A 15410-nucleotide genomic window follows, 5' to 3' on the forward strand; every position below is an offset into this window, starting at 1 on the left:
TTTATGGCAGGTTCGCTGATAACTGGTGATGTTGATGTTGTTAAATCATCCTCTGTAGATGTTGTACCACCATCAACAAGATCAACATCATCTGATTGCAATGTTATGTCTACACGAACTTGACGTCGCAATTTATTGATCCAAATTGGAGTACTTTCAAGAGTACATCGTTTCAAACGGTCATGGTGGTAAACAGTCCGCTTCTTATGATGAGCAACTTCAAACAGAACAGGTCCAAGAACTCGTGTGATGACAGCTGGCCCTTTCCACTGTGCTTGGAGTTTCGGACTTTTACCCACTCTTCTGGCTGTGTCCAAAATGTAGACTATGTCACCAACTTCATACGTTTTCTGGTTTATTTGCAGGTCATGGAGACGCTTCTGTCCTACAGCTGATCTCTTTAGGTTTTTACGGGCTATCCCATGGGTTTCTTCGATTGATGATCTAAGGTTCTCCACATAGTCATTCGTTGAGTTGTTTTTATGATCAATCAATCCAAATATCAATTCCTGTGGTAATCGAACTTCCCGGCCAAGCATTAGTTGGTTTGGTGTTAAACTGGTACTGGTGTGGGGAGTACTGCGATACGCACTAGTTAAAAGTGGGATATACTCATCCCACTCGTCCTGACGGTCAATATAACATCGTATCATTTGTAATAATGTGCGATTAAACCGCTCCATTAGTCCATTAGAGCTGGGGTGGTAGGGCGTCGTCCTTGTCTTGGCCCAACCCAACAATTGGCCATGTCGCTTCATCATATCGCTATCAAAATTACGTCCCTGGTCCGTATGAACCTGGGGGGTTGGATGGCTGAATGGTTAGCGTGCGCGCGCTGTATCATAAAGTCTGTCATTGAGTCAACTGGCGTGGTTTCGAATCCCCGGTTGTACGTGACAAGTAGTAGGGTCGCCTGTCCAACCTCGTGGGTTTTCTCCTGGTCCTCCGGTTTCCTCCCAATGCTAAAGACCCCTATGCGCAAGCGAATTATTGAAATAAAATTAAACCATATGTTAGTCCCGAAATGACCTAGTTTGTGTCGAGTGGACGTTAAACCCCATTTCTCTCTCTCTCTCTCTCCGTATGAACCTCTAGTGGAACTCCAAATCGGGAGATGAATTCATTTACGAATGTTCTAGCTACTGATTCGGCAGTTTGGTCAGGTAAGGGGTAGGCCTCGGTCCACTTGGTGAACTGATCAACCAGTACTAGAATATATCGGTTACCTTTCCTTGACTCTGGGAAGAGCCCTAGGATATCGAGTTGGACTCGATCTAGTGGCGATCCTGCACGGTATTCTTGCAAGCCAGAAACGTGTGAGTGAGATGATTTCTTGTGAACAGAACACTGTGGACAAGCAACAACGTGATTCTTTCCTCATAGAGTACCAGTAAAAATGCTGCTTCACGCGACTAAGCGTCCGATGAAACCCTGGATGGCCTGCAACAACTGAATTGTGGCAAAGCTCTAAAACTACTCTTTTCAATTTGTTTGGTACCAGTAGGAGGGACCGGTTACCGCTCTCATCTTTCCACGTATAGAAGATAACATTAGTCAGAACGAGCTGTGGGAAACACAACCAAAAATGTCTTAATGCTGGGTTTTCTGAAAATAGATGCTGTTTGTCAATTGGAGGAGCATCCGTAAGCCATATGTGTAGAATCTTTAGGACATGATCTTCCTGCTGAAATTGACTGATCTCTGCAGAGTCGTAACCTTCGAGCCAGCTTTCTCTGGATGGCTGTTTTTCTATGACAGAGCTGCGATCCCGTACATGACGAACGGCTATAGGAAGCACATCATCGATATCAGATTCAAACTTGGCCCATTGGTCGTGGAATCTCGTGCAGTATCTGCAACCACCACATGGAAGGCGGGACAGATAAGTTCCCGCGTTATAGCAGTCACATTCCTCATCAAACGGATAACGACTAAGGGAATCCGCATTACCATGGAGCTTTCCGCTGCGATGTTGAATGATCATATCAAACTGGCTTAACTGCTCTAGCCACCTGGCTAATTGCCCTTGGGGTGATTTAAATCTATACAACCAAGTCAAGGAGCCATGATCAGTTCGTAATATGAACCTTCGTCCAAGCAGGTAATGCTTGTACTTGTCTGTGAAGGTGACAATTGCTAACAATTCGCGTCTGGTGACACAATAACGCTCCTGAGCTGGCCCAAGTCTTTTGCTTCCATAGCTAATGACACGTTCCTCTCCATTCTGAGTCTGTGACAATACTGCGCCCACGGCAACATTCAAGGCATCTGTATCTAGTATGAATGTCTCTTGTGGCAAGGGAAGGGAAAGGACAGAACTGGTGGCCGTGTAAGAGACAGTTTCAGTAATTCAAAGGCGTTATGTTGGCTTATTGACCACTCAAAACTGACATCCTTTTTAAGCAGTTGAAACATATCCAGGAATAAGGCGACGATAATAATTCGTTAAGCCAAGAAATGCTTGTAACTGTTTCACGTTTTGTGGAATGGGCCAGTCACTAACCACAGCTGTCAAATCTTTGTTGGCTTCTATACCGTCTGCACTCACGTAGTGTCCCAAAAACAGCACTTTGTCCTGACAGAGCTTGCACTTTCTAGGTTTGAGCTTTAAGTTGAAATTCCGAAATCTTTTGAAAAATTCCCGGAGGTGTTGCACATATTCAAACAACCCGTACCTTGTGGTAAATGCCGTTTTATTTTGATCTTCAGGTGCTACCTCTATTTGGTGGTAACCAGTTTGTAAGTCCAAAGTTGTAAATATAGAGGCAAAAGCAATAGTATCTAAACAGTCGGAAATGTTCGGCAAGGGGTACGAATCCTTGGTCGTTACATCGTTGATCTTACGGTAGTCAATACACCACCGTACACCACCATCTTTATTTCGAACCAGGACAACAGGAGATGCCTACTCTGAAGTAGACGGAACCACTGTACCATTATCCAACAATTGTCGCAAGTGTCCCTTTTCTTCAGTTTGGAAACCAAGTGGCGTTCGACGAGGCGGTTGGCGTATAGGTTTAGCGTTACCAGTGTCTATATGATGTGTAATACCAGAAAAACATCCTACGTCGCTGTCATCCACAGCAAAAATATCATGGAACTCTGTGACCAGGCTCTCCAGGATTCCTGCTTGATCATCAGCCAAGTTCTTCGTTGCCTCTTGCAGAATATCTCTGAGGTGTTCTGAAGCCCTACCACTAGACTTGTTAACGAGCGATACATCATCTAAATTAGATTCACAAGCAACAGTTTCGACCATTTTCCCTAAATGTGTCTCCTTTGCAATTTTAATGGTAGAATTTGTTGGATTCACCATTCTTATCGGAATTTTATTTGTCATATTGGTCAGGACAGATCCAGTGTGTGCTCCGGATTTCAGAGAGGCTGGGTCAAGGACGCCAACTTTTCCTTCATCAGGATTATCCAATTCTGCCATAATAACAGTTTCTGTCAGGGGCGATAACATGATGTCTGACTGGGTCGTTGCTCTTGCAATATGACAATCATTTTGATGACGGTGCCGCCCGGGGACCAGTGTCCCATCTATTAGGATATCACCTTGCCTGGCAAGAATAACCTCATTGTGTTCTTTTAACACATCCATTCCGATCAGTACATCTTCCCGTATCGGCGCGACACAGATCTTACAATCAATAGGAATCTCACCTATGTACATCCGTACCGGGACATCTAGGAATCCATTCATCTCCTTACCATTTCCAGCGTTCATTAATGTTGTGGTGGTGTGTTCTCGGTATGGCAATGCAATTTTATCTGCATATTCCAATGAAAATACAGTTATGTCGGCCCCAGTGTCCACTACGCCGTTGGTACCAGTTTTGGCAACTGTAACTGGAACCAGAATCCCTTTATCAGGCTGTGCCGCAATCTTGTATAGCTTTTGACCAGTTTTAGAAGGGCTTGGAGATCGTGATATACGCCTTGGACAATCTCGTTGAAAATGTCCTTTCTCTCTACATGTAAAGCATTCGGATGCAGTTGGAGATAGCTTTGGTTTTTGACCCACTGTTGGAGTACTAGGTTTCGGAGAATGTGGTCGGCTCGATCGAGTGGATGACAATCCTAGGCCCATAGGATCCGGGTGACCTCTTACTTTTTCTAGCATTGCCCTAATAACCTCCATATCCTCTTCCAAACAGTGGCCCTCGCCATAGACCGGGGAAGCTGCGGAACTGGCGACATGGGCAACCTGTCGAACACCTCTAAGGCCTCATCTAATGGGGCATCCATGCCCGTATCATTCCATGACACCCGTCTAGATTTTCGTGTAACATCAGTATCTCGGCCTAAAGTTGCTCTGTAGTTGTGTTCTAACTGTGTAACGATGTCAAGCGCTTCAGCTATAGTCCTCGGGTTACGGTTTAAGGCTTCATAAGCAACTCTGGGGTTTCTGTAACCCTTCAGAAAAGCTTCTGCTGCCAACTCGTCTTGTAGAACGAGATAAACGTCTTTATAAGCCAATGTAACCAGGCGTCGCACTTCTTCTGAGAATTCTTCATTTGACTCGTGTTTTTGTCTTAGATCGGCCAGCCGCTTCCTAGCAGTTGTCGGAGGCTCCTTGCGATTGAACCGCTTCTCCATATAAGATATTAGAGTGGCAAAATCCCGTTGTATCTGTGGAGGAAGGGAGGCCTGAAACCTTGCTGCTTGACCCCTAATACATTCGATAAGACGGTCTAATTTTTCTACATCATCCCAGTTATTTCTGATCGCTGCTCGGTTAAATGGCAACATAAAAGAATCCCAATCTCCAGTGCCATCGAATGTTGGAAGTTTCTGCCTCGGTACATCAGATCTGTAGCTATGGTTGGCAGTAGCCATATGGGCCAACGGGACTCTATGAATCTGCATCTTCATGTGGTAAAGTCCAATTCTCTTGGAGCGGAAGCGGGTGGTTAGACTCCCAATGTCTTATGGTGTTCAAAACCGGCTGTAAAGGAGGGGCACGGTACCCTGCTCTTGGCGTAGATGAGATTTGTTGTGTACTTGAGTTTGAACCTCTGTTTAAAGGATTTTGATTCTGGGAAACGCCCAGGGTTTCATTAAGGGATTGCATTTGCTGTAATATGGACTGGTTTCCAGATTTGACATCTGCAGCTAGTTTGTCTATACTATCAGCAATTTTCATTAATAGTGGAAGGCAATCATTACCCCCCTTGGTTGCTGGTGTTAACATATCCCCCTTGGTTGCTGTTGTATGCTGTTGTAGTGACAAGATCGGCATATGACCTTCAGGGGCTTTGGGGTTTGAGTACGAACCATCAATATTTGATTCGGGACCCCCTATCCCAGGAGTTGCTACTGTGTCGATATTACCCCATGGATTTCCAGTGGCCATGTTAGGTTAAAATGATTGAAATTCTTGAGGGTCTGGATGAATTGATAGACTACCGTGGTCTATCCAACACTCTTTGATTATATCTAGCTGGAGTCGAAGCAACCACTTCCTTGCTAACAACTCTCCAGGGGGAATTCCGTCTTTCAATAGTGTATAATTTATGGTACGACGTCTTGGTGACCTAAGGATCTATTTAAGTCACAAATAATAGAATTTATTTGTGTAGTTTGCTTGGCAATATTTTTTGGAGTTGGCTCTTTGGAACCCAAATGTTGGTTGTATGCCACAGCCGAATAGGTAGGAAGTCCGACAAATTTAATGCTGTGATTGGAAGAAATAACAAAGTCCCTCAGTTTCTTGAACTCTGGCAGCAACTTTGCTGAAATATCTTCCCTCTCCGAATAGCGAAGAACAATGTGCTGATCAGGACGACGGCGTTTATGAGTAATATCACACGTCCCAAGCCAGGAGTAGATAACCATTAACTTGTGGTGACGTTTAAATATATGACCCAAATCTTCAATGGCAGACTGAACTGCGGTAGCCGTACGGGCACCTGGGTAGGTTAGAAACTCCACTGGGAAATGGCTGTCGGTTAACTGTTGTTGTAGATAACGTCCCTTACTGTCAGAAATAAGAACAGCTACACGCTCACTAGATGTAGTCGGCTGGCAGAGCGGGTGACGTTCAACAAATTTTAACAATTCGGAAGCACTCATAAATCGTTAGAAATAAAAAAACAAAACAAATTAAAACAATAGATTATACAAGTGGGAAAACAATAAAAATTATTTTGGCCACTTTAATGAAATAGACTTTAGGCTTATGTGAAACGTACAGGTCAGGGAACAATACACTATTACAAAACAACAACAACAAACCAATTGCTAGGCCCACCGTGTCCTTGAATATCTATCAAAATTTACATGTATGCTCCAATACGACATATACAATAATACAACATACAGATTTCAAAAATATAATAGGAAAGGTCTCACCGGGGTAAATATGTCAAAGAGAGTGTCGATTCTGACGGCTCCAATCTTTCACACTATTCAGCCGATGTCGCCGATGATGAGGAAGTCACACTGACACGTGGCCTTCAAAACAAATTCTCGCGGCAATACTATATACCGGAAAACACCATTTTATACTGAATACCGGAAAACACCGGAAAAACACTAAATACCGGAAAACATCCTAAATACCGGAAAACATCCTAAATAGGTAACCCGGAGCCTGGTCCTCTGTGTGCGGTTTTGGACCAAGTGAGCGCCGATGAAGGAAGGTCAAGGTCATGTTCGTTTTACAAATAGCCCCCCCCCCCCAAAAAAAAAAAAATCCGATTTTTTTTTCTCCCAAATTTTTTTGACGAAAAATTTTTTCTGTCCCCCCCCAAAAATTGAATTTTTCCGAAAAATTGGTTTTACAAAAAAAACATTCCGTAGGAAATAATTTTACAGTGAAAAATACTGGAAACAAAATTTGAATTTTTTGAGAGAGAAATTTGGGAGAAGAAATTCTTTAAAAAAAATCTGAAAAGAAATTTTTCTTTGACCGTAGGCGATCGCTCGCTTGTATGTTAATGAACTTATTTCATCAGCGCTCACCTGGTCCAAAACCACACACGAGGACCAAACTCCGCATTACTAAATACCTACCGGAAAACTTAGAAGAGTAAACTGTGCCCGAGATTTTTTTTAGAGAGCGCCGCGCCGCTCCGGGAGGGATCATCGTCAGGGTGGGACGGGGGTGGAATTGTCCAGTCACGTGACGAACATAGATCTTCCATTCCTCAACCCATATTATTTCCACAGTCATTGTCATTAATCACAAATTACGGGATGATATACGAAAATGCAGGTTTACTTTGAAATAGTGCAAATGATACTTTTCCATCTACAATCTTCAGATCAAAGGATGAAAGTTCTTACACAGTGTAGCATAATTTGTGCAACAGAAGACATCTCGAATATCGATTGTCGGAAAAAACATTTTCTCGGGGACATTTTTTTCCGATTACGCATTCGGTGTAAGTCTTCGGCCACCAGGAAGTGGTTAATATAGTAATGTTTTATTACGATAGTAGCACATAAAACAAATTGGTTGCCTGAGGTTCTCGGGGGGAAAGTAGCCTCATCGGCTAGAGTCCTCTATTTCACAAACAAAAACAACAATTGGTTCCTTGAAAATTTATGGATCAACCCTTTTCACAGACGTCCAGCTTACCACTTCCCGTCAATGCAGTAAGATAGAATATGTAGTTTCCTCATGGACAATTGGGCGAAAGTTGGGGTTTTCTCAAGGAAAACTGGTCAACGAGTTGGGGAATAAAGCTCGAAAAGTAATCCAGAAAAAAAATCCTGTGTGCGGTCCTCGGATTATGATGGAATATGTTGAATATTATTATGGTTCAAGTGATTATATTTGACACTGGAATGAAAGTAAGCTCAGAAACAAGTAGATTTTTAGCCCTTCCAACGAGATGGATAGCTCTTGGAAAGGATAGACACTTTTCAGATTACAGCCTGTCCGAGAATTGCGTGGCATCCATTTCGTTTGGTGATTAGGACACATAGCGGTTAAACCTGGAACTTCAACTCGAACTATTCAGAGATTTATTAACTCGCTTTTGATGATACTTGCTGTTTTATGATGCGATTTTTTGTTACCTAGGGAGGAGTTGGCCTAATCGTGCCTTCCACTAATTCGTACCACCCTGATGCCAGCGTTACTGGTAAGAATCAGGAGACCGGCGCAACCGGCATATAACGGGGCATTCAGAGGGCTGTGTTTAATCTACTGAAACACTGAAATCTACTAAAATTTACTGAAAACTAAAATTAAAATACAAAATAAAATATGGTCAATGATGGAGGTAGACTGATTGCGTCTTTTAAAACATTCAAAACATAATAGGCATCAACAAAATTTTGGAGAAAAAAAAATCGGAATTTTTTTTATTTATTTTTTTTTTTTGTTGGGGGGGGGGGCTATTTGTAAAACGAACATAGTAATGACCTTGACCTTCCTTCATCGGCGCTCACTTGGTTCAAAACCGCACACAGAGGACCAGGCTCTGGGTTACCTATTTAGGGTGTTTTCCGGTATTTAGGATGTTTTCCGGGTGTTTTCCGGTATATAGTATGGCCCAATTCTCGTTGAATTTTAACAACTTCTGACACCAATGTGATGCCGTGGTCGCTGTTATTCTAGAGACGCAGGTCTAGTTAATTGGCACCACGAAGATACTAGCTATTCTAGCTGAGACAGCGGCGAGTAGAGGAGCAGAAACAACAAGACGTCTGTTCTCGTTGAAATCTTTACTTCTACTAATCAAATTACAGGCAATTCGTTACGGATCGGTAAGAGAATAGGAACTGGAAGTAACCTACGGATTAGTAAGGGAACATGAACTACTGTGACACTACAATACATTGCCAAAGACTTAGTTGGAATTGACATTATATTAGGTCAAGAAACTTTATCATCCTAAGATGGTAATCTCAGTTTTCGTGACAATATCTTTCAGTGCAAATCACGCAAAATTCGTTTTTCAACCTGTCACAGTATTCATATAAAGCCTAATCATAGTCGTTTCGTTACTGTGTATGGTAAAGTCCCAGCAGTATTTAAGAATAGAGAAGTGTGACTTTATTGTAACAAAACCATTTCAGATGCCTGCCCTTCATCAGTTTTAGTAAAACTGAAGCGTAACAAGGCTATAATACCTATTAGCAACACAAGTGATAAAACTTTGCATATTAATGCATCAACACCTATTTCTTTTATGTGATTGGATGACATTTTTGTTTGTGAAAATTCAGATTTATCTAGTCACAATCATTCCAAAAGTATTGCAAACGAAGCAGTTCGAGATATTTTCAAGAAGAATATTGATTTGTCTTCAAGTATTCTTACTAATATTGTCAAAGATGGATTTTATGAACTTTTATGTGAGTATAAAAGTGCTTTCAGTTTACATGGAGAGATTGGTCATTGTCGAAATATGTCAGTTGACATTGAAGTTTCAAATGAAGACCCATTCTATATAAGACCCTATCCTACTACTGAAGCTGAGAAGCAAATCATTGACGCAGAGTTAAATAAATTGGTTAAACTTGGCATATTGGCTGTAGGTCACCAATCCTACACTTCGCCAGTTCTTGTAATTCCAAAGAAAGGCACAAATGAAAAGAGAGTTGTTGTGGATTTCCGATACCTTAACTCAAGGATTAAACGATTAAATCGTCCATTTCCTCTACTTTCTGAAACTTTCAAGCGTATTGGTAATTCTAAACCCCAGGTTTTCAGTTGCATTGATTTAAAATCTGCATTCTTTACTTTACCTTTGTCTCCCAAATCTCAGAAGTATACAGGTATATCATCATATTATGGTGGAAAACATTATTTCAAAAGACTAAGTCAAGGTCTTAGTGTCTCACCTGCTGTTTTCCAATCTAAGATCGACGAAGTGTTATCCGCAGTTAAAGATAGTTATCATTATTGTATTGCCCATCACGATGACATCATTGCCTTTAGTAAAGATCAGAATTCTCATAAACAACACTTAGCCCAAGTATTTCAAGCCTTAATAAATAATGGTCTAAAAATATCGCCAAAGAAATGTTCTTTTTTTCGTAGTAATGTTGTTAACATGGGTCATCAACTCACAATTTGTAAAAACGGATTGGCAACAATTCAGCCATTATCAGATAGATGTCGTGCTATTCAAAACTTAGCTCGCCCAAAATCAACTAAGGATGTTCGTAAATTCATTGGTGCTGTGAATTATGTATCTAATTTTCTCCCTAAACTACAGCTTGTATTACAACCGTTGCATAAGATATCAAATAAACGAGTTCAGTTTCATTGGACAGATGAACATGGATCTACATTTAATGAAGTAAAGAAACTTTTAATTCAGCCACCCGTTCTATACATGCCATCTGGTGATGGTAGGTTCACACTATACAGTGATACATCAAGGACAGCAACCGGTTCATATTTAACTCAAGTGATTAATGGACAAGAAAGGTTGTTAGGTTATTATTCTAAGCGACTTCCTAAGGCTTGTGAAAGATATAGTGTAACCGAGTTAGAATTATTTGGTTTATTAATCAACATAACCAACTTTCAGTACCTACTGAAAGGTGTTGAATTCGATGCATATGTCGACCATTCAGCAATAGTCCAGTTATTCCAGTCTAAACGTGAACCGTGTACTAACCGTTTAAAGAAGCTATTTGTTAGATTATCTCATTATGCATTAAAAATAGGATATAAGAAAGGTACCGAATTGGTCTTAGCCGATTTTCTTTCTCGAAGTCCTTTAGAGGACGATTCAGAAATAGATGCTGTTGTCCCAACTGCATTTTCTACTGAAGAAATGAATCCTGTAAGTGAGCGACCAGTTACAAGACAATGGGCTAAACAACAGAACATTCATGTTCCTGATATACATGTACATCCAGTTATAAAGCCCAATTTTTCTTCATCGTCGACCGCTCATGTTCCTCATATAACTAACGATAGTAACGACATTCCAGTTCGTATATCTAGTTCCAAGACAACGCATGCCCAGAATTCTAATAATTCTGAACCTAGACTAGTTGATAAACCTCTAGTATCTGAAGATGAGGAAATTGAAGTTCCTATCGAATTGTGTATTCCTCCACGACCTGTTATTCATAACTGTGAGAATATTATTCAAAAGAATTTTCCAAAACAACAAGATTTAAACAAACTCCTAAACGTTATTAAACGGAAGATCATCCGAGATTATAATCTTTCTATAGATGCAAATAAATTACGTATTGAACAAGAAACTTCACCATATTTTAAGCCAATTTACGATTATTTATGTCATGATATTTTGCCAGCCAATAAGAAGTCAGCAAAGACAATTCAATTAAAATCTGAAGAATATCTTTTATGCGATTCAGTTTTATTCAGGCTTATCATTCATAAAGATGAAACATTCACTTTGCAATTAGCCATTCCCGAATCAATGTGTCATAGCCTTATCAATATCTACCACGATAGTCAACTTTCAAATCACCAAGGTATTGTTCGCACATATCTGACTATGAGAAAATTATTTTACTTTCCTAACATGTTTGACACTATTTCTTCCTATATCAAATCATGTTTCAAATGCTAACAATTTAAAGGCAAAACAGACAAAGTTCGCATATTTCATAACCGAATTCCTACACATTATAGAACTTTTGATAGATTAAGTCTTGATTTCAAGAGTATGCCATCTTCATCAACCGGATTTAAAAATCTAATGGTTGTTTGCGACGAAATAACAAGATTCGTTGTTTGTGTTCCTTTAAAATCTCTAGACGCTGAAACTATATGTGAAGCAATCATACAGAAGATAGTTTGTAGTTTTGGTCCACATTCTGTTCTTATCACAGATTGTGCTGCATCGTTAACTGGTAAACTTATTAGTGTACTTTGTCAAGCTCTAGATATCGACCAGAAACTTATCAGTGTGGAAAATCATGGAAGTTTACTTGTTGAAAGACATATTCAGTCAATTTCTAATTTTCTCAAGTACAATTTAAATCAGTTTGGTACAGATTGGGTACGATATGTTTCAACATGCTGCTACGCATACAATTCATTCGTTTCCCCACAACTTGGAAACTATTCACCATATGAGCTAGTTTTTGGTAAAGAACCAAAGAATCTAACTTCCCTAAATTGGTCATTTACCGGAATATGTAAATCTTACGATGAGTATATGTCACACCTTAAATCTAAATTTGATGCTATTTCATCAACTATTCATAATCTACAGAAGAGACAACAAGAAAGTCAAAATATGAGCATTGCTCATAGTCTAAGCAAAAATCCAATTTATAGTCTTGGACAATTGGTTTTTGTGTTTAAGCCTTCGTCTTCTGCATTAACTGCTAATTCTCGGAAGATCAAAGCAGATTGGTGTGGTCCGCTAGTTGTTCATCAAATATTAGATAGGACACATTATATTTTATCAACCCTTGAAGGAAAGGTTTTACAAGAGGTCTTTTCCATAAACAGACTCAAACTTTGTTTTGTGCGATCTCATGAACCTAATAAACAAATAACTCATATAGATGCCTTAAGAAAGAGTTTAGGTAAATCAGATGATGAAAATGCTCATATTGTTAATTGCGACAATTTCTTAAAATGTACGGATGAAGTAGGTAATGTTTTGTCTACATTCGATGATAGCAATGTTGTATGTAATAGACTTACTACACCTGTAGATATAGCTCAATGTAAAGTTAATATTATTGAGAATAGAAACATTGCATCCTTAAGTAAGTTAAATTTAGGTCAGATAGAGCAACAATTCCATCACATAGTTGATCTTACTAATGACGATTATATGGAAATAAAGAAAGCCAGATTTAAATTTGGTTCCTTAGAACTATTAGTAGAGATTCCATATCAAAAGAATAAGGAATTTACTTGGATTAAAGTTGATAATTATCCTTTTTTGCATCCAGTTGTTGAAAGCTTACTATGTGATCCAACATTCCATATCACAGGTAGTTTAAGAAAATACAACAAATATTATTGTTAAAGCAAGTTTATCATAAACTTAGTGTTTTGATGTTGTGATTTAATAAACCAACAATCGTTTTTATAGGTAAACCTTTTTAATGCAATATTATCTTCCTATTGAAAAACTCTATAAGTTGTATTCAAATCGGTATTAATCACGTATTTGATGTTGGGAAATGTATGTACTTGCATATAATTTGTGATATTAAGCATTGAGGTTGGATCAATACTTGTAAAATCAATTGGAATCAAACATCTTATGAGAATTTCATACTTACAATCTTTATTGATATTGTGGGAAAGTTTTAGCTTGTTTAAACATGCTGTAGCTGTATATATGTTTTTGAAGATCGTTACTAATTACTTCTATGTCAGACTCTTTTTCATTTAACAAATTTCCAAGTTTGATATGTTAATTGCTATTTCATTGCGTGTGTTTGAATTTGATTGTATCTGTGAGTGATTCACAAGGAATTTTATTTCTATTTTTTTGTTTTTTTTCGTTCATTATGATGATGTTAACTCTAATTTATCAAAGGGAGTTCACATCTTTCAAGAGAGGGGGATGTCATATAGTAATGTCACCTTTCATGGAAGAGTTCTCTCCCCTTTGTTCTTTATTGGAGTCTTTGGGAGTTATCTCCCATATGTGGGATCTTTTGTACTTAGAGAGGTTGAATAAAACATGGCCTATCTTACATGTGGTTTTTAGCTTCAATATACTTTAATCCATGCCATCCATGGTGAACCAAAGAACTACCACCCACAGAGCATTATCATGCAGGGTTTGTACTGCCCTTTTTTTTGAGTTCTATTAAGTGGAAGAATAAGAAGATACTGATACTGGTTAACTATATACAAGTTATCCACATATATACAATATTATAATACAGATATTAATAAGAATAGACCTGCAAATTGGTCTTATCTAACTCTATATATGGTGTTCTTTCTTGTTACAGAGTCTAACAAATATTTTATCCGAGACTTGCTTTGGCTTGTTTCCTGATTGACCAGTGTCAAAACTATGCTTTTTTAAATATTCTGTCCCGGTCTTCCTCTATATATGGTGTTCTTTCTTGTTATAGAGTATAACAGATATTTTATCAGAGAATTGCTTGATAATGACCAGCCTTGTAGAAAGGTCGCTCAGTAATAAGCAGTCTATAGATAGAATTGTGACTGGTATATGCATTAGTCTTGTCTCCTGTCTGACAAGTGTCAAAACTAAGTTTTTTATTAATTCTGCCAGGTCTCTAAAAAAAAAATACACCATTCATCCCACAAACAGTATTTTATTGGTAAGTTAAAGTCTTTGAATGTCATTTGTTAATCCCTTGCAAACTACAATATTGAGAAAGCTGAATATAGGGATATCAGACCAATATTCAGCATCCACTGTGAATGATATATTGGATATAGTCAAGACAAGTCAATGTAACTTATCTATCATTAGAATGAATCAAAGAGTGGGAGACTGTCCATCAATTATATGCACAACAAAGACTTTAAGCTAAATAAAATGACATGGTCATTAATATTGGGACACACCAATACCCTCAGGGGGATATCTTGAACTGACTTGAACGGTTAATAGCGGAAGCATATGAGGTATTTTGAAGATGACCATCTACACTTGGTTCATTTTCTATATAGCTACAGTTATTTCATACCTTAAATATAATTTGGGTTGCCATACTTACTTTGCTCACAGACTGTCTCGGGACCTGACCATTTACCATCATTTTGACAAGTGCGACGTCTTGATCCAGATAAACTATATAAAACTGGATCGTTAATAAATTCTATGACAGTTCCATTTGGGAAGAGATCATTTGGTATATGCACATCAGAAATCCTTGGTACACAATCAGCAATTGGTTTCAAAGAAGTAGAACTATGATTTGAAAATAAAATTTGTTGAAAGCATACTATAAAAATCTTGAAGCAAGCTAATTTAGGTGACAACTAAATCTGCAAGAAATTAGTGTAAAATGTTTTCCTGCTAACTTACTGGTTGATCAAATATATAATCCTAAACCTTGGTCTACAGCCTGAAGTGTGTAGGGAAGCAATGGAGGGCAGAAAGGCATAGGGCCTATATAGGGATTCAGGACACTGAGAAATCTTTGCAATAGAAAGAAGTTTTGCCATTGCAAAGGCCCTGGGCCACAAACCCTTTTTCTTCTAAATTTATGGTCCCATTTCCTATTACTAAAATGCAAGTTCAGCAAATGTTCAGTACATTTTTGAGTAATAATTGAATGAAGAAAACAAAAAAAAAAAGAAGAAAGAAATTTTATGATTACTAGGAGTATACTGGATTAAAATAATAATGTAAACCTAAAGATAGGTTGCCAGGCAACGAAACATACGTCCACAGCAGCTAAATCGTCCGTGCAGTCAACAAGAGTTGTCACATATTTTTACTTTTTTTCAGTAATGAAACATTTATAATATACTAAAATATGATTAAGAGTAACAACTC

General features: G+C 38.7%; 1 protein-coding gene across 1 annotated transcript in view; it reads right to left on the bottom strand.

Annotated features, from left to right (window-relative positions):
• LOC126828144 (limulus clotting factor C) overlaps positions 1 to 15410 on the bottom strand; it is a 40946-nt gene that overhangs the window by 7585 nt on the left and 17951 nt on the right. The window contains exon 13 of the mRNA XM_050557741.2: positions 14626 to 14819. Within this exon, the coding sequence (XP_050413698.1) occupies positions 14626 to 14819 (194 nt within the window). The remainder of the gene's footprint in view (positions 1 to 14625; positions 14820 to 15410) is intronic.

This window comes from Patella vulgata, chromosome 7 (assembly GCF_932274485.2).
Source record: "Patella vulgata chromosome 7, xgPatVulg1.2, whole genome shotgun sequence".
In the NCBI taxonomy this organism is placed as follows: domain Eukaryota; kingdom Metazoa; phylum Mollusca; class Gastropoda; family Patellidae; genus Patella; species Patella vulgata.